Here is a 26384-nt window from a genome sequence, read left to right on the forward strand (position 1 = left end):
GCAACGGGGATTGCAAACCTCATCCACAACTTTATGTTCTAAACACCACTTACAAACGCGCATTCATTTTTTTTGTCACACTTGTTACCTTGCCGTTCTAGTCTGTGTGGATGTATTCGTGTACTTTTTTTTGTTGTGTATCTATTTACAGTTTTCACTTATACCCTAGCTGGATGTGTTTGCTTGACCCAAATACATTATCTTCCGACGCCGTTTAGTTCGTTTTCCCGTTAATTTAACGATTAATGATAGGTATGTGTTTGTGTGTTTGTCTTATCATTACTTTTTTTTCTTTTGTTTGTATCATCACAATTGCATTATTAATTAATTATCGACTATAATTAATCAATGATAGGTATTAATGAGTCTGCCGTGGGTGACTTCGCGCTTGTGAGTGTGTGAGTCGCCTGTGTTATCCATTTCCAGTAACAGCGGAAACAAGGTTTTATAAATATAACGTCTCTGATGCGCGTGTGAGTGCGTTCATTCGTATGTGTATTTGTGAGAGAGCGTCCGAGAGCGGATTTAAACATACCACTCTTTGATGTCCTTGGAGTTGCGATTCTTCGGTTTCTGCGGTGGACCCATTCCTCCCGATTGCATACTGCCTCGATCACTACCGTTGTATCCCATACTGGCAGCACTGCCACCGCTGCCCATTCCCATGGCCCCGCTTCCTCCCATGCCGTTTCCGCCGTTGTGATGGTGCCGTAAAGACCCATTCAATGGCACGTTACCGCCGTTACCATGATGTCCCATTCCACCGCCACCTCCGCCACCTCCTCCTCCTCCGCCACTACTGCCATTGTAATGTGGAGGTTGCTGATGGTGCGGCTGTTGTTGATGCGTATTGTAGTGAGCATTGTGTGTATTGGTGTGCGATCCGCCCAACAACGCTGCACTTGGACCTGTGCCGTAAAGACCGCTCTTATCGTGCTCTGTCTTGTAAGAGCGATCTCCATTAGATTTGATCCACAGCACTAACAGAATAACCAATATGACGGCGATCAACGCTCCCGCTACGATACCAATAATCATGGCAGTTCGCTCTTCGGCTTCTGAATTGATTCGACCACCTTTATGCTTCGGAACCCTTGTTGGTGGGAATGCCGGTGGATGGGCATTATAAGGTGGCTCTGGTTCCGGATTCGGTGGCTCCGACACTTTCACTGGCGGAGGCTTTCGTTGACCTTTGTTGGGTGGCTGCATTTCTGTACCATCTTCATCATCGGGTCCTCTATCTTCTATGACCTCGTCATCTTCTGTTGTTGTGGGCGCCTGAGGTTGCGTCGTTTCTCGGATATGATCTCGATCGCGGTCTCGATAGCTTATAGTAGTTTCCGACGGGGTCTGCTGCTGCGTTGTCGATCCATATGTGCTTGAACCCGACGTCGTACCCGTAGTGTACGTCGTTCGACTACTCGTTCCACTAGACGTGCCACTCGTTGTACCCGTCGTACCAATCGATACTGTTGTTCCGTAGCTACTTCCACTGGTTCCTGAACTGGTGCCGTAATTTGTCGTTCCACTACTCGTCATATCCATCTCCCGTGTCGTTTCGCTTGGGGCGTACGTTTCTGACCGACCTTGAGTCGTCAGCGTAGTTGTACCATCGGTTTTCTTGTCGAAGTCAACTGTGGTGTACGTAACTTCCGGACTCGTTTCTGCAATCATAAGATCCACCATAAAACCTCCGTTGGACTAATCTTCCCAAATGAACCAACTCACCTGAACTCTTAGCAGTCGAAGCGGTGAACACCTCCGTCACTTCACCGGATCCGGATCCATGTATACAGTCCTCGTCATCGCACAGTTTACCTTCGTCTTTCCTTCGGTTACCTTTGCCGGCTCCGCTTCCGCCTCCAGTGGCGCCCGCTGCCGCCGTCGTTTGCTTCGTCGGTGGAACGTAAACCGGTGTGATGATGTCGTCTCCGCTGCCGGTCTCGAACGGTGGCGTGCACTCGTCCTCGTCATCTCCGCGGCAACCGGATCCGGCCCCGCTGAAGATCAGATCGTCGATGACGCCGGGGTAGCCACTAGCCGGAGTCTTGAAAGTGATTGAGGAGTTCTTCAATTAACATTCATGGGAGGGGGATTCAAGGGCGGACCGCCGTTGGCGATCCGCTTTCATGGTATTTTTAGATAGAACACACGAATGGATATTTTGTTAGGTGAAAGACAGTAAGGTATTCAGAAAAATGCGGTAAGCGAAATATGTTATTAATGTAATTATAGACAATAGTGCGGATGATGCAGAATGGTAAGCATTACAAATTCTACGGTATTGTGTTCGAGAGTTTGTGATTTGCGATAAGGAGTAGTGTGCATAATGGCGTAAAAAGGATTATTTGTGGCGATGCTGTGAAGTGAGTATAAATAAAATAATGTTCATTGGCTTAAGGACTTTAATGAAATGTACAAAAGTATTAACGTTATTTTATTTAAATTTAACAGCCAATTTGAGAACTCTTGTGTGGTTCACTATTGCGTATGAGCTATGTTATGGACATGGGCAGTGTTGTAGAATATTATTTCGGCGTCATGGGGCTTATTTCTAATAACTTATTTCTCAATTCGGGATGTATTATGAACAAAGATTGCTTGAAGAATCCTGTTGCCAACAGATTCTTGTTCGAATCTAAACACAATGTGTGGGAAACGAAACTTTAAGAATGTCACGAAATGTCTTGACTTTAATCATTTGACATAAATTAGACTCCCGTGTCAACGATTTCCGATATAAAGAAATGTGCTTTTGGAAAAAGGTTCGTTCAAAAATTAAAATTTAGTCCTATGACACCGATATCACATGTTTATGAGAAAAAAAAATGCAAAAAAAATGAGAAGATGAATTCAGTTAGTTCATGCTATTTTAGTATTACTGTACTGTTCTGTGCTGTGTTTCTTTGTGATTTTTGTAAGAGATCTGAGAAAGTTACAAAGAGTAGAGCGTTCTGTGAGTGTGCCAGTTGGTGGATTGAAGGAGAAAGTGTTCAGAGTTTGTACTTGTAATTGTTCGAACAAACGTGAGCTGATGGCGTTCGTTTGATGAGGGTAATAACGAGAAGATAAGAAGATTTGATTGCAGCTGGTTTACAAATTATAAAGAAAAAACAATCATGCATGTTTGTTTACTGGTCGTAAATTTTTGGGGGTCCTGCTTCTCGTCTTTGTCTGGATGGGTATTGAAAGTAGTTTGAATTTTAAACAAAACTTGCATAGTTTTAAAAAATCAAGCCGAAAACATCTCTCTGTAACTGAATGGATCACCGTTTTCGAATCAATCCTTGGCTTGTTGCGCTACGAATGTACTTAATGGGATTCTGATTTTCGAACACCAGTGATCCATCAAATATTTAGTTATTTACAGAACTGTGTGGAAATTGCAAACCGCAAATAAATTAATATAAATTCCAACTCTGAGCATATTTTTAACAGATGCCTGAATTAGCGAGGAAAGGGAAAAGCGTGTAATTACTGTTTAATATAGTTTCGTTATGGGTGAAACGTGAAATTTTTCAATATCATTTATTCAGAACAATCATTATATGATCAAGGGTGCATTTTTTCGATCATAATTTTTCGATGCATCAGCTTGAATATTAGTAACAAGCTAACAAACAACGTGTTATGTTACACAGTGTTCAATTTATCAATTTATATTCATCACGGACATCTTCATAAAGATTAAGTGACACTGCCTCCACGATGAAGTCAGTTTCAAATAATAAGCGCCTATTGCATGGATTACCAATTCTCACTTTCAATTGGGTTGCTTACTCTCTGTGATGATTTTTATCAAGTTCAAAACACTGGCTCGGGCAGTGAATGAAAGTCACTGTTACCGAGACTGGCAAAAACGGAGGCAACGATTCGCATATTTATTTATTCGGCTAATACTTAATTAGTTCTAGCGATCGATGTTCATCATTTGGAGAATCATCGATGGTCGTGTATGGCCATCGATGATTCTCCAAATGATGAACATCGATCGCTAGAACTAATTAAGTATTAGCCGAATAAATAAATATGCGAATCGTTGCCTCCGTTTTTGCCAGTCTCGGTAACAGTGACTTTCATTCACTGCCCGAGCCATCCCCAGAAAGGATGTACGGCAAAGACGGACACTTCGATAATTTAATTATTCTCAAATGGGCCTCGCATACTTCAACACCTTTCAAACCATTTTCACACTTGTCGCTGCCTAGCGATAACATTCAGACTCCGTTTCTTTCCCATCTGCTTTCTCACACACGCTGCTCCCTTGCTCTATACGAGCAGCATCAAGACCGATATGCCAATAAAATTAAAATTTAAACTGATCACGGTCGTACAGCTTCTGTCTAAGAACAAATGAACAAATTGTAACAAAAAATGCGACAGCTCAGAGATTATTTTCCACATTTTATAGTAAAAATCATTAAACGCTGCCGCCACCTTGCCTTGGATATGGAACAGATTTGAGTTTGAATTTCCATGCGAACATTTTTATTCACATTATCGGTTCTTTAATTTATTCAAGGCGTATTTTTGATGCCTCTATTCGGATTGGATTGTGGGGCCCTCCTAAGCCGTGCGGTAAGACGCGCGACTACAAAGCAAGACCATGCTGAGGGTGGCTCGGTACGATTCCCGGTGCCGGTCTAGGCATTTTTCGGATTGGAAATTGTCTCGACTTCCATGGGCATAGAAGTATCATCGTGTTAGCCTCATGATATACGAATGCAAAAATGGTAACCTGGCTTAGAAACCTCGCAGTTAATAACTGTGGAAGTGCTCAATGAACACTAAGGGGCAAGCCAGAGTAAACGCGACGAGCGATGCGACGCGACGCGACAGTGCAATTTGACAGCCTGTTGATAATGATTGTTATTCTTTTACGTGCCCCTAAGCTGCGAGGCGGCTCTGTCCCAGTGTGGGGATGTAATGCCAATAAGAAGAAGAAGATCCCTTCTGGCCGAACGGCATTTTCTGTCAAATGACTTTTTCGGCTAAACACCTTTTTTGCAAAATGATCAATTTAGCCGAACGACACTTTTCAAAGAAGGTTGCAGAAAGGACATTTTTTGGCCAAATGGCTCTTTCTACCAAATGAAATTTTTTACCAATCGGCATTTTTGGTCAAATGATGTATATTAGGGTGGCTCAAATTAATATGGGAAAAACTTTTTTCAATTTTTCTGATGGGCCGCCCTCTTATTCGATTCTATTTGATGCCCTGATGCTCTGGACAAAATTTCAGCCGAATCGGTCAACGTTTGGGCGGTGCTAAACTCGTTGGAAGTTTATATGCACAAATGTATGCAGAAACATCCAAAAACAGTGATTTGCAGTTGGATGGCACAATTTACGGTCAAGAACCATGATACTCATTTAGCTCTTGTAGAATTTAATACAGAATGTTATGCAGAAAACCGCGAGAAGATTAGAGTTTGCCCGGCTAAGTTATTCGCATTTATCTGAAGTGGGGTTTGAGCAAATTTCGTTTCTTTTACCTTTGAAAAGAAATAAATTCACCCCTACAACACTCCAGTAAAATGCTAATATCTTTGTCTAATAAACTCTAATCTTCTCGCGGTTTTCAGCATAACATTCTGTATTTAATTCTACAAGAACTGAATGAATATCATGATTCTAGATTGTAAATTGTGTCGTCCAACTGCAAATCACTGTTTTTGGATTTTTCTGCATACATTTTTCCATATAAACTTCCAACGAGTTTAGCACTGCCCAAACGTTGACCGATTCGGCTGAAATTTTGTCCAGAGCATCAGGGCATCAAATAGAACCAAATAAGAGGGGGGGCCCATCAAAAAATTTGTAAAAGTGTTTTTTGAGCCACCCTAATGTATATTCAGTCAAACGAATTTTCCATCCGAACGGCATTTTCAGCCAAATGACCTGTTAGGGTACCTGTTTTACCAAATTTTCCTTTTGGTTTTACATCGGTTTCAGCCCAACTACATCTTCGGTCAAATCAGGTTTGATCCGATAACAGTTTCCGTGATACGTTTGATAAATGGTACCTGGCTGGATGTCTTTTGGCTTAAAGTCCAGCATCGACTTAAAATAGAATTTTGTTCAATGTTCAATTGACAAAAAGACCATTTTGCCAAACAAGTGGCCATTTCTGACCATATTACCCGTTCAGTACGAGGTTTAGTCATTGAAATTTGGCCGTATGTTGGACCAAATGACATTTTCGGCCAAATGGCCCATTCTGTCAAAAATTTATTTCTGCTGAACGGCATTTTTGGCCAACGATCGCTTCGGCCGGACAAATTGTTATCAAGAATTTCTAATCGAAAATAGAATGAATCTTCTGTAGAAATCCAAAAGCAATCCTCAATGGCTATGCCGAACTAGCCGTTTAATGATGGACTTCTCCCTGCGGAAAAAAAACACTCTAATAAAGGATAAGGATAACTAACCGTCTTAACTAATCTAGATTGGTGAAGTCAACATTAAAGCATCTCCTTTACTAGTCACAATTTTCTGTGTAAATTACCAAGAAAACTCAACAGAGACTCAATAGGAACTTTCCGTGAATAATTCGAATGTTTTCTTGTAGAAATTTGGAGCAACTTCCCGTAAAATCACAAACAATTTTCCTTGGTAAAGTTCTCGAAACTTGAAAATAGTTCCCGTGGAAAATTTGAAAATAATTTTCAAATGAATATTCTGGGAAAAACTTGAAGAATTTTCTGGGGAAGTTCATCAATTTTTTGAGGTGAAATTCAAAAGATTCTCCCGTTATTGTCGTGAAAATACCCAAAATGACCAATTTAGCCGAATGACACTTTCGACCGAATGTCCATCTCGACCAAACGACTATTTCGGATGAAGGACATAATCACGAATTTTTCAGCCATAGGAACTGTTCGACCAAAGGACATTCTCGGCCAAATATCTTTAGGCTAGATATCCTAGAAAAGTCTGATGACATAATGAGAGCATTAACATCAAATTGATTCAAATCTGAGTAAATCATCATGACTGACTACATATTTTGATCTAAAGTTTGTTGTAGATTACTAAATTAAATGATATGACATCAAACTGTGTACTTATTTTGCTATCGGAAACCAATATCAAATTTAGTTTTCGATTTGCTCTTATCGACAGCAGAAACAGTTTTAATTTGATGTCACAGTAAGATAATTCCGTAATACGTTTTGTTATTTTAATTAACGACCAACAAGATGTTTACTTAATTCTATGTTTTCACAAGATTAAAAAAAGTTATCGATTTGCCCTGAAGCTTTGCTCGGGTAGGCTTCTACCAAATAGTCTTTACGGTTAAATGATTCGGCCTAACAACTTTCAACCTTGTGACTTTCTGCCGAACAACTCTTTCCAATTCAAAAATTCAATTTCGATTAGATTTTTTTTGATTTCAACTGGAACTCCTTCGCAATTTTCACGCTTAATTTTTACGAAGAGCTCTTCGAAAGTTTAACAAGATATTGTATGGAATTTTCATGGAAATAATTGGTATCTTCACGAAAAATTATTTGGAGTTTCAACGTAATGTTGTGTAGATCTATCAGGAAATTATACGGAAAAAGCACTGAAGCTTCCAAGCTTCCACTGAAAATTTAAATCGGCGTGGAAAATTATAGATCAGCGGCGTGACAATTTTTAAACGGCGACGCGCCGATTAGATTGTATTTGGAATTTATTTGTGGAATGTCTTTCTCTTTCGGGTTTGATTTGGTTTGAATATGGATTTGATTCAAATCTGATTTTGATTGGACTCCAATTGGATTTAGATTGAATTGGATTTGGATTGGAAATAATTTAGTTTGTCTTTAAAATTGGGTTTGATTTGGATGGGATTCATTTTGAATTTGGATTAGATATGGATTGGTTTTGAATTAAATTTAGATTTCATTTGGGAAGAATTTGAATTATTTTTTTATTTAATTGGGATTGGATTCGATTTGATTTTGAATGGATTTGGATTGGATTTGAATTTTAGTTTAGATTAGATTTGGATTGGAATTTGGATAGGATTTGAAATGGATTCAGATTTTATCTGGATGGATTTTGGATTAAATTTGGATTTGATTCGATTCGGATTTTGAATGAATTTGGATTGGATTTGGTTTGAATTTGGGTTAATTTTTTAATAGGTTCGTATTGAATTTGGGTCAGATTTGGATTGCATTTGTATGGAATTTGGGTTAGTTTTGGGTTGAATTTCGAGATGTGAAGTTGATTTGATTTGGGTTGGATTTGAATTGGCTTTGGAATGAATTAAAGTTAAACTTAGATTGAATTTGAAATTTATTCGGATTGAGTATTGATTTGATTAGGATTGAATTCAGGTTAGATTTGGTTTGGATTTGGATTGGATTTGAGTTGGGATTGAATCGGATTTAGAGATTTTAATTAGATTGAATTTGTATTGTATTTGGATCAGATTTGGATTGGAAATGGATTAGAATTAAATTTCGGTATGGATTTTGATTGCATTTGGATTAAGCTTAGATTGGTTGTGAATTAGATTTAGATTAGATTTGAAATTTGGATTTGATTCAGGATTGCTTTGAAATGAATTTTGATTGGAGTATAATTTAATTTGGCTTAAGCATGGATTTGGTTCGATATGGATTTAGGTTGGAATTCAATTTGGATGTGGATTGGAATTAATTCGGATTTCGATTGAATTTGGGTTTGATTTGGATTGGATTGGTTTTGAATTTTGATGAGATTTGGATTTGGGTTGAATTTGAATTTATTTGTTAGATTTTATTTGTGTGGAATTAGAATTATATTTTGATTGGATTCAATTCGATTTTGGAATACATTTGGAATGGATTTGGATTTTATTTGGTTTGAATTTGCGTTAGATTTGAATGGAATTTGGGTTAGATTTAGATTTAATCTGTATTAGGTTTGGATTGGATTTGATTTAGATTTGTACTGAGAATGAATTTGATTTAAATTAGGTTTGGATTGACGTTGAATTTGCTTCCATGTGAATTATGATTCGATTCGAATTTAATTTGGAATGGATTTATTTTGAATTTGGATTGATTTTGGTTTGAATTTTGATTTTATTTGTATGTATTTTGGATAAGATTTGGATTTGATTCGATTTGGATTTTGAAGGGATTTGGATTTGATTTGGTTTGATTTTTTAATAGATTTGTATTGAACCTGAATTAATTTTTTTTGGATTTTTTATGGAGTTTGGACTGAATTTGGATTAATTTTGGATTGAATTTCGAGATGTGGAAATGATTGGATTTGGATCGACTTGGAATAAATTTAATTAAGACTTTGATTGAATTTGAAATTAATTTGGATTGAGTATGTATTTGATTCGGATTAAATTTTGAGGTATCAGGCCATTATGCCGAATGCCGTCAGATCAAATCTGGCCGAACGGTCATTTGGCCGAATGGTCATTAGGTCGAAGTTGATTCTTCGTCCTTCTTCTTCCTTCCTTCTTCTTTCTTCCTTCTTCCTTCTTTTTTTCTTCTTCCTTTTTCTTTCTTTCTTCTGCAATTTTCATATATTCTTCTTTCTTCTTCTAATTTTTCGTTTCTTCTTTCTTCTTAATTCTTTGACTCTTGCTTCCTTCTCTCATTTGCCATCTTCCTTTCTTTTTCTGTCTTCCTTCTTTTTTTCTTTTCATCCTTCTTCCTTCTTTCTTCTATCTTTCTTCTTCCTTATTCTTTCTTTCTTATTCAATCTCCCATCTTTCTACTTCCTTCTTTCTTTTTTCTTTTTTTCTTCCTTCTTTCTTCCTTCTTTCTTCCTTCTTCTATCTCCCTTCTTCCCTTTTCTTTCTCTTGCAGTCTTCCATTTTCCTTCTTCTTTTTTTCTTCTTCATTTTTCTTCTCTTCTTCTTTATCTCCTTTCATTCTTCTTTCATCTTCCTTCTTTTTTCTTCTTTTTCCTTTTTTCCTTCTTCCGTTTTTCTTTCTTCCTTCTACTTTCTTCCTTTAACTATCTTTCTTCTGCCATTTTATTCCTTCTTTTTCCTCTGTTTCCTGCCTTATTTCTTCTTTCCTTTTTCTTCCGTCTTCTTTTCTATTTCATCCTCCTTTCTTCTTTCTTTTTACTTTTACCTTCCTTCTTTAGTTTTTTCTAATTCTTCCTTTCTTCTTTCTTTTACCGTTTTTCCTGCTTCCTTCCTGTTTTTTTGCTTCTTTCTTCTTTCTATTTTCTTTCATTTTTCTTCTTTTTTCTTTCTTATTCCTTCTTTTCTCATTCTTTCTTCTTCCTTCTTTCTGCTTTCTTCTTTTTCTTCTTTAGTTCTTCCTGCTTTCTGTCTTCTTCCTCTTTTCTTCTTTATTTTTCCTTCTTTATTTCTTTTTCTTGCTTTCTTCGTTGTCTTCCTTCTTTTTTTCGTATTTCTTCCTTTTCTCATCTTTCTTCTTTTTTTCTTCTTTCCTGCTCCTTTTCCTTTTTTTCTTTTTTCATCTTTTTTTGTGCTTTCGTCCATCTTTTTTCTTTCTTTTTTCTTGACTCTTTTTTCTTCCTGCCATTTGCTTGCTTCCCTCTTATTTCTTCCTTCTTCTTTATTCCCTTTTCTTTCTCTTTACTTATTTCTCCCTTTGCTATGCTGACTTCTAATTTCTCACTTTTCATTTCTCACTTCTCACTACTTTCTTCTTAATTCGCACTTCTGACTACTCACTTCTCCTTTCGCACTTCTAACTAGTTACGTCTTACTTCTCACTTCCCACTTCTTATTCGGCCTTATAACCATGCGGCATAATGATCATTCTGCCTAATGAACGAGCATCGAACTTTGACTAGATTTGGTTTGAATTTGAATTAGGAATGAATCAGATTTGGATTATATTGGAATTGAATTCGAAAAGGATTGTAACTAGATTTGCATTGGAATTCAATTTTTCGGATTCGAATTGGACTTGGGTTAAGTTTGGATTGGTTTTGAATTAGATTTAAATTGAATTTAAAATAAATTTGGATTAGATTTGGAATGGCTTTGGAATGAATTTGAGGTAGACTTTGATTAGATTATAGTTTAATTTGGTTTGAACATGGATTTATTAATTTGCATTTGGATTGAATTTGGGTTTGATTTAGAAGGGATTTATTTTGAATTTGGGTTGGATTAGATTTCGAATGGAATTGGGTTTTATATGGATAGAATTTGGATAAAATTAAGATTGAATTTGGATTTGAATTGGACTTGGATTTGGATTGGATTTGGATTTGGATTGGATTTGGATTGGATTTGGATTTGGATTGGATTTGGATTTGGATTGGATTTGGATTGGATTTGGATTGGATTTGAATTGGATTTGGATTGGATTTGGATTGGATTTGGATTGGATTTGGATTGGATTTGGATTGAATTTGGGTTGGATTTGGGTTGGATTTGGGTTGGATTGGTTTTGGATTGGATTTGGATTGGAATTGGATTGGATTTAGATTGGATTTGGATTTGGATTGGATTTGGATTGAATTTGGATTGGATTTGGATTGGGTTTGGATTGGATTTGGATTGGATTTGGATTGGATTTGGATTGGATTTGGATTGGATTTGATTTGGATTGGATTTTGGTTGGATTTGGATTGGATTTGGATTGGATTTGGATTGGATTTGGATTTGGATTGGATGTGGATTGGATTTGGATTTGGATTGGATTTGGATTGGATTTTGGTTGGATTTGGATTGGATTTGGATTGGATTTGGTTGGATTTGGTTTGGATTGGTTTGGATTGGTTTGGTTGGTTTGGTTTGGATTGGTTTGGATTGGTTTGGATTGGTTTGGATTGGTTTGGGTTGGATTTGGATTGGATTGGGGTTGGTTTGGATTGGATTTGGATTGGACTTTTGTTGGTTTGGATTGGTTTGGATTGGTTTGGATTGGTTTGGATTGGATTTGGATTGGTTTGGATTGGTTTGGATTGGTTTGGATTGGATTTGGATTGGTTTGGATTGGTTTGGATTGGTTTGGATTGGTTTGGATTGGTTTGGATTGGTTTAGATTGGTTTGGATTGGTTTGGATTGGATTTGGATTGGATTTGGATTGGATTTGGATTGGATTTGGATTGGATTTCGATTGGATTTGGATTGGATTTCGATTGGATTTGGATTGGATTTAGATTGCATTTGGATTGCATTTGGATTGGATTTAGATGGGAATTGGATTGGTTTTGGATTGTATTTTGATTGGAATTGGATTTAGATTGGATTTGGATTGGATTTTGATTGGATTTGATTTGGATTGGATTTGGTTGGATTTGGATTGGATTTGGATTGGATTTGGATTGGATTTGGATTGTATTTGGATGGGATTTGGATTGGATTTGGATTGGATTTGAATTGGATTTGTATTTTATTTGGATTGGATTTGGATTGGATTTGGATTGGATTTGGATTGGATTTGGATTGGATTTGGATTGGATTTGGATTGGATTTGGATTGGTTTGGATTGGTTTGGATTGGTTTGGATTGGTTTGGATTGGTTTGGATTGGTTTGGATTGGTTTGGATTGGTTTGGATTGGTTTGGATTGGTTTGGAATAGATTTGGTTTGGAATTGGTTTGGATTGGTTTGGATTGGTTTGGATTGGTTTGGATTGGTTTGGATTGGTTTGGATTGGTTTGAATTGGTTTGGATTGGTTGGAATGGATTTGGTTTGGATTGAATTTGGATTGGTTTGGATTGGATTTGAATTGGTTTGGGTTGGATTTGGATTTGGTTTGGATTGGATTGGGATTGCGTTTGGATGGGATTTGGATTGGTTTGGATTGGTTTGAATTGGTTGTATTTTGTTTGGATTGGATTTGGATTGGTTTGGATTGGTTTGGATTGGTTTGGATTGGTTTGGATTGGTTTGGATTGGTTTGGATTGGTTTGGATTGGTTTGGTTGGTTTGGATTGGTTTGGATTGGTTTGGATTGGTTTGGATTGGTTTGGATTGGTTTGGATTGGTTTGGATTGGTTTGATTGGATTTGGAATAGATTTGGATTTGGAATTGGATTTGGATTGGATTTGGATTGGATTTGGATTGGATTTGGATTGGATTTGAATTGGATTTGGATTTGGATTGAATTTGGATTGGATTTGGATTGGATTTGAATTGGATTTGGATTTGAATTGGATTTGGATTGGATTCGGATTGGATTTGGAATGGATTTGGATTTGGATTGGATCTGGATTTGGATTGGATTTGGATTGATATGGATTTGGATTGGATTTGGATTGGATTTGGATCGGATTTGGATGTGGATTGGATTTGGATTGGATTTGGATTGGCTTTGGATTGGATTTGGAATAGATTTGGATTTGGAATTGGATTTGGATTGGATTTGGATTGGATTTGGATTGGATTTGGATTGGATTTGGATTGGATTTGAATTGGATTTGGATTGGATTTGGAATGGATTTGGATTTGGATTGAATTTGGATTGGATTTGGATTGGATTTGAATTGGATTTGGATTGGATTTGAATTGGATTTGGATTGGATTCGGATTGGATTTGGAATGGATTTGGATTTGGATTGGATTTGGATTTGGATTGGATCTGGATTTGGATTGGATTTGGATTGATATGGATTTGGATTGGGTTTGAATTGGATTTGAATTGGATTTGGATTGGATTTGAATTGGATTTGGATTGAATTCGGAATGGATTTGGAATGGATTTGGATTGAATTTGGATTGGATTTGAATTGGATTTTGATTGGATTTGGATTGGATTTGGATTGGATTTGGTTTGTATTTGGATTGCATTTGGAATTGGATTTGGATTGGATTTGGATTGGATTTAGATTGTATTTGGATTAGATTTGGATTGGATTTGGATTGGATTTGGATTGGATTTGGATTGGATTTGGATTGGATTTGGATTGGATTTGGATTGGATTTGGATTGGATTGTGATTGGATTTGGATTGGATTTTGATTGGATTTGGATTGGATTTGAATTGGATTTGGATTGGATTTGGATTGGATTTAGATTGGATTTGTATTGGATTTGGATTGGATTTGGATTTTGATTGGATTTTGATTGGATTTGGATTGGATTTGGATTTGTATTGGATTTGAATTTGGTTTGGATTTAAATTGGATTTGGATTGAAGTAGAATTTGTTTCGATGTGAATTTGGATTGGATTCGAATTTAATTCGGATTTGATTTGAATAGGTTTTTTTTAAATTTGGATTAGATTTGGAAGATTTAGATTTATATTTTTTTTGGATGGATTTTGGATTCGATTTGGATTGGATTAGAATTTAATTTAGAATTTTTTAGCCTTTTTTCTAGAGGCTTGCAGCCCTGGACTTGCTCGCCTGTAAGGAGTGTATATTGAATTTGGATGGAATTAATGATTAGATTTGAATTAAATTTGGATAAGATTTGGATTGGATTTGATTTTAATTGGATTTGGATTCAATTTAGAATTAGATTGACATTGAATTTGTTCCGATGTGAATTTGGATTGGATTAATTTGGATCTGAATTGGATCGGATTTTAAATGGATTGAATTTTGATTTGATTAGATTAGGATTTGGACTGAAATTGGATTGGTTCCGATATGAATTCTTATTCGATTTTGAATGGTTTGGACTTGGGTTGGATTTCGAATTCATTTGGATTGATTCGATTTGATTTGATTTGGAATGGTAATAAACCTAATTTGAAGTATATTCAGATGAGGTTTGAATTGCATTTGAATTGGAATTTTTAGATTTGTATTCGATTTTTATTGGATCTGGATTGTATATGGTTCGAATTTTGATTGGATTTTGATTTTATTTGGAATTATGATATGGCTGGATTTAGGTTTGGTTTTAATGGAGTTTGGTTTAATTTGGATTTCATTTTCATTGGGTTTGGATTGGAAATGGATTTAACTTCATTTGGAATTAGATTTAATTCTACCATTTGATTGTACCTTTAACGGATACGTATTGCGACCTCAATAGTAAAGCCACAGACAAACATACGTAACAGCTTGAACACTTTTTTGAAAAATCCGTCGCCCAACTCCTCTACCGCCATCTTGCCAGCATGTTACACGAAACTTTTTTTTGTATGACATTGTCACCAGAAGGCGCTGGAGTGAAATGTCAAACTCGAAGGATTACGACGCTAACGCCTCTAGTTATGAAACGCGCAACGTTATCGTCATGGTCGATGGTATTTTTTCTAGTGTTACGTCTGTTTGTCTGTGGTAAAGCCGTTTTCAGTGTCTCGTACTTGACTCGACTGTCGAGTCGTCGATTCAAGTCAAGTACCAGACACTGAAGACGGCCTTATTGTTGAGGTCTAAATACGTATTTGTTAAAGGTACAATCAAGAGGTGGAATTAAATGAGATTGTACGAACTCGTCTTATGAGAAGTAAAGACATTCCACTAGAAGCTTAAAATAATTTTCTAACTATTGTATTTTCATTGGAGTAGGATTTGCATTTGAATTAGATTAGGATTACAAGGTTGATTTTACGAGGTTGATTTTTACGACGTTGATTTCAAATTGGAATTTGATTTAAATTGGATTGGATTTAATTTTCGTATGGATTGGAGTTGGGTTGGTTTTGGATTGAGTTTGGATTGACTTTGAACAGAATTTTGATTTAATTCGGTTTGGTTTTGAATTTAATTGAGACTGATATGATTTGAAAACGAAGCTAAATTATATTCATTTGTTGAGTCTAATTGTTCAGTTAATTAGATATGCTCGTCGCAAGCTCATCAGCACAATGCAATGTAGAATGTAGTTGCATGCCGGTGCTTGTACAGTTATGAAGTAACGCTGACACATCGGTTCATTGACAATTAAAATACCGACATTTCACAATTGGGATTTAGTTAGTATTTACTTTCTCTTCACTTTCCTCTACTAAAACAGTGGAATATCCAGTTAATCGCGCTCAACAGAATCATGAGGTTATTTTTGTTAAGGTCCTTATATATATTCACATATTTATTGGTGCATTGGAAATCTTGAAAATGGTGCATATTACAAAGACACTCAGCTATTGTTAAATACTCGATTAGTTCGATATTCGCAAAAAGGGACAGCACAAAACAGACATTTACACTTCTAAGAAAGATAAGAACAAAATGGGCAACCGCATCAGCATCACATTTCCTTGAATGGCCGTCAAACGAAATGGAGCAACGCTGATGCGTGTCAGGAAATCTGGTCTGAAACTAAAGAGCGCAAATGAAGAAGCGAATAAAGATCAATAGTTTTTGCTGAATACGGAAAAGTTAATGCGTAAATTTTGCACTATTGATCGATGATTTTCACTAGAGAGAAAGAGAGCGCCGAATGAAACCGAAACAATCAGAACTGATACAGAAGAGGAGTATCGACAAACTTAAACAATAAAGAGCGACTGGTTGTCTTGGTTGATTTTTAAATAATTTGATCTTAGATTGAACGGTCGTCGAATTGCTTTTTGTTTAAAATTCTAACCTGCTGCATTCTTTGGTCATTTCTATCTAAAACGCCAGTTACCAATTGTACATCGCCCCGCATGTTGATGTGGGGGTCTCGTTCTGCCGCCAGGTCCAGTACTCGTAGCCGGTTTACCGAGAGGCCGGCGATCACTCCGCTGAACGGCCGCTCGATACGGGAGCGTCCGTTGCGGGAGATCTTACCGCCGACCTGGACGTTCGACATTGACGTGAAGCTGGTCGATTGGTGACCTGGAGCGGGAAATTCGGCGTTAGCTTGGTGGTTGATGGACGTCTACAAACGATACATACCAGTAGGAAATAACGTCTGAACATTGTAGTCGTCGATCTGGAGCGTAGCGTTGGCTCCGGATCGGGTGAAGCGCACGATATGGTAATTATTGTCATTTACTTTGACACCGATCTCGCCTAGGGGAAGATCGTGTGATCCTATATTGTACACGATGAACACATTGCCCTCGACCTGTTTCAAATGACATAATATTTGGTTGTGGGATAATGTCAATGTCAACGTTCTGAAAACTCACGATCTCCATTTCGATGTAATCCTGCGTCGTCAAGCTTTCGATTCGTAGCAGCACCGCGTCCGACTTAGTTGTTACGAAACCTAGTGCGACATTGTCCTCTTCCGTGTCAGGTTGCCGTCCAGGTGGGAAAGTGTATTGAATCAGCCCTTTGTTGGTGCCGAATTCATACGATATGGATTCTGAAATGAACAAATTGAGTTTATTATTCGACATAAAGAACAACAACGCAAGAAATAATTTACCGTCGTAGCAGGTCGGTCCTGTAAACGAAGTCATGTCGCACTCGCAAGCGTACGCATTCCACTGCTGGACGCAGATCCCTCGGTTGGCGCAAGCATTCTGACTACATTTGGTGGGGCCTTCGCAGCCTGTCACGACCAGTGAACTCGGCACCACTGCGTCCTCTGTCAGACTTGGCGTCGTATCGGCCAAGTCCACGGAGGCCATGCAACCCTCGAAACCATTTCGGGAAGCTATGCTCGACGGCAATCGCGAGTACATGTCCTTAAAAACACCGCCTACGTATAGGATTCCTTCCAACTCCAGATGCATATTGTTTCCGCTGGCAGTGTAGATTTCGATCGATTCATCCACCGCCAAGGTATGCGTTTTGGGTCCCGGTCGTCGAATACTGACCGAGTGCCACCGATTGTCGTTCATGTGAATCCTGGCTTTGTCCCGAATTGTGATTGGTCCGTCACCCAGATCGAATACGTAATGGATGTGACCGTTGACCAGTTCCACGGCTACGAAGTCGCTTCGTTTGCCACCGTTGTAAAACAGCAGACCATTTGGTTCCAGTGTTTTGAACCGGAAATCGATGAACACGGACGAGTACGCCTTCAACATTGGCAAACCAACGTACGAGTGCTTCGATCGGAAAGTGGCTGGCAGGTATGGCGACCCCGGTGGAGAGTTGATGAAGCGTGCCGTCAGCTTGAAGGTTGTTGTTGGTAGCGCGGAAAGTTCCGGACCAAGCGTCTTGACAAGATCGATGTAGCTGAGAAATAGATGTGGATATAGATGTTGGTAATCTTCTTCCAGTAATATCGTTACTTAACCGAAGAAAGTAGTTAATCAGTTATTATGAGCAGAAAACCTTTAGAACCGCCCTAAATTGTATTCTTCATTGATAATCATTAATGAAAAAACTAAAGATAAAATCATTTGAACTCTTCTACTCACCGGTGTCCGTTGTAGACGAAACCTTGCAGCTGCCCGACGAAGTTAGGCATGGCGGCCGTCATCTGGATCTCCTCCTCGGCGTGGAACAATCCGCCCAAATGCAGCGACTTCACCTCCAGTGTGCTGTGCCGGCCGAGGATTGCTTCCGCTAGATTTTCGGTATTCGGTTTGATCATTGGGACGCGCGTGATAGGGTGTGGGTTTGTGAGTGTGTTTGGTTCGGCGCGTGTGTGTTTGTGTGTTTTTTTTTTCAAATTATTGTGCCGCCATGTGGTGAATAAAAATGCCACGTGTGGTTTTGGTTTCGCCGGCGATCATTTCGATGAAGGAAAGGAAATTACAATGTGAAAGTGACATAAAATGGAGACAGAAAGAAACACACAGAGAAAATGGAAGAAAGAGATAAGAAGAGAAAGAAGAGGACACATTCTAGTAAAAACGATGAACAGTTTCGTTTCTCCTCTCTGGGCTCGAGAGAGAATTTCGCATATTGGTAAATAAAAAAACTTTTCATAATGCATATCATATGGGTTTATTACTAAAAGGCAATCTTGTGAAACTTGCTTGGGGTTGAAAGGCTGTTTTGTTTGATTTGATTTGTTCTGATTGGATTTTGACAGGGTGGTGGCCGTGAAATAGTGGAGAAGTTCCGACTGGGAGTGGTGAGTTTGGGTGTTCGAGGGGATCGATGGGGCGTGTTCACAGGTGACGGTTTGGTCTTACACACACAAAAAGCGTTCCGTTCTTGTTGTGCACCGGAAGAACTAAACAGAGTGCCAGATTTGTGGATTCCGATCATTGGAAGGAAACACAGGTAAGGGAAAATCAAACAATATTCAGCCGTAAAAAAAGCGGAACTTATTTGCCTTATGAAATTGCTTCTGAGGATGATGATCTCTATTGCCATACCATAACAATAATAATAAAATGGTGGAAATGGTGTCGACGGCTGCTGTTCCGATAATGGAAGTGGATTCAGACAAAACGGTGCACATTTCAAAATTAGACTGTTAAACGTGGTGGGTGATGGGGGAATTCAGAGTTTTGTGCAGAGTATCTGGTGCTCTTTGGGTGACACGTGGTGAATCTGGGGTTTTCGTTCAAACGTTGTGGTATATTATTTGGGAGTGCATTATTTAGCATTCAAAAACGAACAGAACTGAAGTCGTTGAGGGTGCTTTGTGAAAAAAGGTACAAACAAACTGATAAGAATAAACAAATGAGTACAAAATCTATCTAAGGGTTGAATATTGGGAAAGTATTCTACATCATAGTTTTGCATTATAGTGATGATTGTGTGGATGATAACTACCATGAACAACTACCACGGAACAATATAAATATGAAAATAGATTGTAAAACAAAACGTGTTGTAGTTAAATATAACTTAAGTAAAAATGTGAAGTAAATTCATCAGTCTCTGGGGGAAGAATGTCTAGCATATTGCCAAAAGATGGAAGAGAGTCAAAAACAATTGAAACGAATCACTGTCCGTTTAATTTTGAGTCGATTAAGGAGTATTATTGCCAAGCTTCAATAAAAGCTTTGTCTGAAATAGCAACCTTATCCAAGCAGATAGATTTTTTTGTAATATCTTACGCTATAGTATTATTTAAATCCCAAAGATGTATGTTCCTATTATATAGGATTGCTGTAAGCAGAGCATAAAATATTCACTTTCATGAAGCACATTCACTCCTACTTTTGACATTCGTGTTTTGATTATTCAAAACATAGAATGACTTACTCAGTTTACTTCTTCATAAATTCATTCAATTGATTACCACTGAGTACGGTAACTACGCGCGAAAAAAACAAAATTAGCCTTGATTATATTGACATTTGCGCTAAAAATTATGTAGGATTGCTGCTGGATTGCTAAGTGAAGTAAGGTGTGTGAACATTCAAAAGAATTTTCCGTTGAAGATCAGAGGAATTCCCCGTTGCAGTTGCAACAAAAGTTGGAAATGTTGGATGTTCAACTGGCTGCGGTTAAGGAATTTTTGCACTAAGCAAAATTTCAACCGGAAAAAAATGACTGCAGCGTCAAAAGAGTGAACGCGTGCTGGTGTAGGGGGGCTGCAGTAGTCATGGAAGGTACCGGGACTTTAGCTGCTCTGCCATGAACCGCATATCTGTTCCATCTTTGCTAAGTTTCCTATTCATATGGGACAAATATGCGATTCACGGCAGTATAGTGGTGTGCGAATTCACGAATTTGGAGAATCAGAGGCCTGGCTGTAAGGGGACGCGCTTGAGACAGACAGGAATAAGTTAGTTCTGCCTGATTCAGATACGGATTGGGTTCGGCCCTTTGGATTCTCCTCGGAAACTAAAAAAGCTGCTGAAGGCGCTGCAAACAAAGGCGAGAAACGCTCCAGTGCCTACTATGTGTGGTAATACAATGGTTACGCCCTTTTGGTAAGTTATACTTGCATCGTCCACCCCTACCGATAACCAATAGCTGGGGACAGGCCTGTTTTTTGACGTTAACTCTATTCACAAACCGATCGTTAAAAGCGTGTACATTGTTCTTAGTTGCTCCAGAATAAAATCTTTTTTTTCCGTAAAGTATTCCGCGTGTGCTAAGTTCATCTCCACTAGATTCCGAATTCCCGGTGACTTATCCGTTCCACTGCATCCTGGGTGTGCTCATCAGGTTATGAGCCCAGTGGTCTGGTCTCCGCGGAGTTTGATAGCGAAAAGTTTTTGCTGCTCGAGCCGGCCATTTTGGTATTCCGCCGCGTGTGCGAAGAGCGGAAGAAAATTCGCGAAGATTTTTTTTTTTGCTAATTTTATTTGCTAATTATCTAATACATGCATTCATCTCTTAGACTAGGTGTTCCGTGTTTTCTTAACACTATCATCCTTATTTGCTATGTTATATTTTTAGTTATTATTAATACATTTCAATTGCCTCTGGCAGTTAGAATTTTTCCTCTGGTTGAATTGAACCATGTAGGAATTACAATGTTTTCAACTTAAACTAATCTTAACCTATTTTATACTAAGGGTACAAGGAGTTAATCGTTGCAATAGAAGATTGCTACGATTTTTGTCTAAAATTGGAAATTATTTTGTTGGACATTTGTTGCAATGTCTCAATATTAGAAATTCTATGAAGTTCATTGGTACTATACCACGGAGGCAACTTCAGAATCATTTTCAGAATTTTATTTTGAATCCTCTGAAGTGCCTTCTTTCTGGTATTGCAGCAACTAGTCCATATTGGCACAGCATACAACATGGCAGGTCTAAAAATTTGTTTGTAAATCAAAAGTTTGTTCTTAAGACAAAGTTTTGATTTTCTGTTTATAAGTGGATATAGACACTTAATATATTTGTTAAATTTGGTTTGAAGGCCTTCAATGTGATTTTTAAAATTTAATTTTTGATCTAGCAGAAGTCCTAAATATTTAGCTTCGCTAGACCAACTAATTGGAACCCCATTCATAGTGACAATATGTCTGCTAGAAGGTTTTAAATAAGAAGCTCTCGGCTTATGTGGGAAAATTATAAGCTGAGTTTTGGAAGCATTCGGGGAAATTTTCCATTTTTGCAAGTAAGTGGAGAAAATATCCAAACTTTTTTGCAATCTACTACAAATGACACGAAGGCTACGCCCTTTGGCTGAGAGACCTGTGTCATCTGCAAACAAAGATTTTTGAGCCTTTTCGCCATTTGTTAATAAAATTTTATTTCCCTCTTTAAGCGCTGGAATTGGCTTTTGAGGTTTTTTAAGAATTTTCGTTAATTTCCAAAAGGGTTTCGAACTAGGATCCAACTTTTTTAATTTCATTTTGCAAATCTCGCCAAATAACTTTCAACGCGGGATCGCGAGTTCTTTGGTATTGCCTACGCCTCACATTTTTAAGACGGATCAGTAGCTGAAGATCGTCGTCAATAATAATGGAGTTGAATTTAATTTCACATTTAGGAATTGCAATGCCTCTGGCTTCGACAATTAAATTTGTCAAAGATACGAGAGCATTATCAATATCACTTTTGGTATCGAGAGGAATATCAACATCAAAATTCCTATCGATATACGTTTTATATAAATCTCAATCAGCCCTATGATAATTAAAAGTAGAGCTGATTGGATTATAAATGGCTTCTTGTGATATTTCAAATGTCACAGGAATGTGATCAGAGTCAAAGTCAGCATGAGTTACCAATTGGCCACACAGCTGACTTGAATCCGTTAAAACCAAATCAATTGTCGAAGGATTTCGAGTGGATGAAAAACAAGTTGGGCCATTGGGATATTGAATAGTATAATATCCCGCAGAACAATCTTCAAATAAAATTTTACCATTGGAACTGCTTTGAGCATTATTCCATGAACGGTGTTTGGTATTGAAGTCACCAATTACGAAGAATTTAGATTTGTTGCGAGTTAGAATTTGAAGATCAGCTTTCAACTAATTCTTTTGCTGCCCATTGCATTGAAAAGGCAAGTAGGCTGCAATGAAGGAAAATTGTCCAAAATTTGTTTCAACAGAAACTCCCAAGGTTTCAAAAACTTTGGTTTCGAACGAAGAAAATAATTTATGTTTGATACGTCTATTAATGACAATGGTGACCCCAGCACAGGCGCTGTCAAGACGATCATTTCTGTAGATAAAATAATTTGGACCTCTTTTAATGGAGAGTCCTGGTTTTAAATAAGTTTCTGTTATAATGGCAATATGCACATTATGAACTGTTAGGAAGTTGAATAATTCATCTTCCTTACCCTTTAGAGAGCGGACATTCCAATTTAGAACTTTCACACAATTATTTGGATCCATTGAAACGGAGTCCGATAACAATTTTTTGTGTGTACTTTATACCAACCTGAACAGCTTCAGGAATTTGCTTTGAACATTGCATCAATCATGGGATGCAATTGTTCAGTTAAAAAATCAAAATCGGAAGCAGTCATGCTACCTGAATCGGCAACATGACCGTTATTTTCCGTTAGGACATGGGTATAAACCTCATTTTGAGAAGAGAAATTTTGTCTACTAGCAGCGATGTTTGCATACGTAGGTACATTGGAAAAATTGGAATTTACTGAAGTGCTTGCTACCCGTTGACGAGCGGCTAGATTTGTTTGTAAATTGTGGTGGGTATGAATTGCTCGAAATTTCTACCCGCCGAATCTGGGATCCGATTGGAATTTCCCGTCATCAATTTTGCACGGGAATTCAAAACTTTTTTGCGTGAAGGGCATTCCCAGAAATTGGATTTATGATTGCCCCCACAATTTGCGCACTTCAATTTATTGGAATCTTCTCTCACAGGACAGGCGTCCTTGGCGTGAGAGGTTCCACCACAAATCATGCATTTAGCATCCATGTGACAATGTTTGGTTCCATGACCCCACTTTTGGCATTTACGGCACTGGGTGGGGTTTTGGAAATTACCCCCAGGCCTGCGGAAATGTTCCCATGTAACACGGACATGAGACATAATACAGGCCTTTTCCAAACTTTTCATATTATTTAGTTCACTTTTGTTAAAATGAACTAAAAAAAAATCTTGAGAAATGCCTCTCTGGGAAGTACCATGGTGGGATTTCTTTTTCATCTTAATTACTTGGACTGGTGAAAATCCAAGTAATTGAGAAATTTCCATTTTAATCTCATCCAGTGATTTATCATCACTGGGGAGACCTTTCAAGACGACTTTGAACAATCGCTCAGTTTTGTCGTCGTATGTGAAGAATTTATGGCGTTTCTAAGTTAAATACTGAAGAAGACGTTTGCGATCGTCAAAGGATCCCCGCAAAACGCGGCAGTCACCCTTTCTAGCAATCTGAAATGAAACCTTGATCCCCTGAAGGTTACTCAAGATTTCATTCCGAAAACCAGAAAACTCGACAACAGATTGGCGGAATCCGTTGTTTCTTCGCATGAATCGAATCACCTGGGCTAAAGGTAGATTCGATTTGATCAATTTCATCATCAATCAAATCGAACAATCAGAACCAGGGACAGAAAAAGTCATTTCAACTACACTCAAACAGCTGACATCCAACACACAATCAAGTTGCTAGTCCTTCCCGAATTTGAATGTGCGAATGAATAGGACGGCATGTGCACGAACAGCAGCAAGCGACGACTCTCGGTGTCAGCGTTGTTTTGTGCGGTGTCAAAATGAATCTTCAGCTTGGCACATTGATATTCAATTTGAAATCTCAAAATATGAATATCATTCCATACTGCGGTGCATGGATTCAACATTTCGAAGTCAGATTCTTAAAATATATGCATCTGTTTAGTATATAAAGTAAAATAATCATCATTTATCGGTGCAAATCAACCGCAATTCAAAATATTCATTTCAGCCCCGGTAGATATTCATTTTTTACGCTCGATTATCAATCGGCTATTGAGGATCGGGCGGTAAATTTGGTATGGAAGTTTGACAGCATGCTGCGAGATGTTCGTGCCTGCATTGCCGAGCGTCTGATCAAAACAAACACGAATCAATGACGAAGCTGCCTACTGAGCATCGATGCAACTGATAGTAAAACGAAGATTTCCGTCCTTGATCAGAACATTTCAGCTCAGTTCGATAGGAGAAGAAACAATGTCAACGTTAGATTTAGAATGAATATCTGAAGTCTCCAGCTTCCTTCTATTTTTTCCGCGCTTGGGCAGGATGGTCTTGAAACCTGAAGGAAGTGGAGAATTCAGAGACTCCCCCTTCCTCTTGTTTTTGTTAATACTCATTGCTGAGCGTGGAGACGTGACCTTCTGAGAGGTTTTTTCCCAGAACGGTGTCCCTGCAGGATTACCACCGCTTGTCGGAATTTTACTTCCGCAAACGGGTCCAACGTAAAACGAAGGCACGGGTCCTTGCAAAGATCGTAACGGGATCAGTGGGTACAAAAAGCGCTAAAAAGCACTGTTGAAATTAAAATAGCTTCGGGTAGTATTAAAAACTTCCTTCCGCAAAGAGAGAAAGAACCGCACAGCACCGATGCGGTCTGATGGTATGCAACTAATTTTTTCATTTGAACGACGCCATATTCATGATGATACAAAAACGGAAAAGCAACGCGTGTCTTACGTATTTTCCCGAGAACTGATTCGTTATCTTAACTACTTCGCGGCAAATGCTGGGTAAAGCGTACCATTGGTACTTCGCGTACCTGAAGGAATAAAATAGACCCCGTCTTGCGGTCCTTAGCCTCTTATCCAGCTCCCCGTGGTGCTGGCCGGGATACGAGCAACCTTGGGAAAGATCGGGTAACCAACCACGGTGGGAACTATGGTCGTATGCTGACAGGGAAGGGGGGGTTTGCTCCTCTCCGGAGGTGCAAATCTTATTGAGCGTCTGTTCTCCATGTCAGGATCGGCTCACAACAGCGTCTTTTCTCCATGTGAGGGGGGGCTGAGCATCGTCCGAGTGCCAGCGAGGGGCTCTAAGTGAAACTGTGCACCATGGTCCACCGGAAATAAGGAGGAATGGTCCTCCGGAAATTTAGGGGGTTTGGTGTCAGGCCCTGCAAGCCAGCCTTTTAAAAAAACATAAGCAACGAACAATCAACGAGAGAGTACGGACCGGAACCATCGGCGAAGACCACCGCGACTAGCGATTGGAAACTCGGTTCGTGGAACTGCAAATCTCTCAACTTCATCGCACACGCATACTCGTCGATGTGCTCAAGGACCGTGGATTCGGGATCGTAGCGCTGCAGGAGGTTTGTTGGAAGGGATCAATGGTGCGAACGTTTAGAGGTAATCATACCATCTACCAGAGCTGCGGCAACACACACGAACTGGGAACAGCTTTCATAGTGATGGGCGATATGCAAAGACGCGTGATCGGGTGGTGGCCGATCAATGAAAGAATGTGCAAGTTGAGGATCAAAGGCCGGTTCTTCAACTTCAGCATAATCAACGTCCATAGCCCCCACTCCGGAAGCACTGATGATGATAAGGACGCATTCTATGCGCAGCTGGAACGTGAGTACGACAGCTACCAAAGTCACGACGTCAAAATCATCATAGGAGATTTGAACGCCCAGGTTGGCCAAGAGGAAGAGTTTAGACCGATTATTGGAAAGTTCAGCGCTCACCGGCTGACGAACGAAAATGTCCTACGACTAATTGATTTCGCCGCTTCCAAGAATATGGCCATTCACAGCACGTACTTCCAACACAGCCTTCCGTATCGGTACACCTGGAGATCACCACTGCAAACAGAATAACAAATCGACCACGTTCTGATTGATGGACGGCACTTCT

The 26384-nt window shown here is 38.7% G+C and overlaps 1 protein-coding gene across 1 annotated transcript in view; it reads right to left on the minus strand.

The window, feature by feature from the left end:
* Nucleotides 1–525: 525 nt before the first annotated feature.
* Nucleotides 526–26384, minus strand: part of LOC134203233 (neurexin 1-like) — a 134407-nt gene continuing 108548 nt past the window's right edge. Inside the window, 7 exon segments of the mRNA XM_062678115.1 lie at nt 526–1664; nt 1729–2047; nt 16428–16660; nt 16721–16892; nt 16957–17135; nt 17199–17956; nt 18142–18289. Coding sequence (XP_062534099.1) covers nt 526–1664; nt 1729–2047; nt 16428–16660; nt 16721–16892; nt 16957–17135; nt 17199–17956; nt 18142–18289 — 2948 coding nt within the window.

Source organism: Armigeres subalbatus, unplaced genomic scaffold (assembly GCF_024139115.2).
Source record: "Armigeres subalbatus isolate Guangzhou_Male unplaced genomic scaffold, GZ_Asu_2 Contig1706, whole genome shotgun sequence".
In the NCBI taxonomy this organism is placed as follows: Eukaryota; Metazoa; Arthropoda; class Insecta; order Diptera; family Culicidae; genus Armigeres; species Armigeres subalbatus.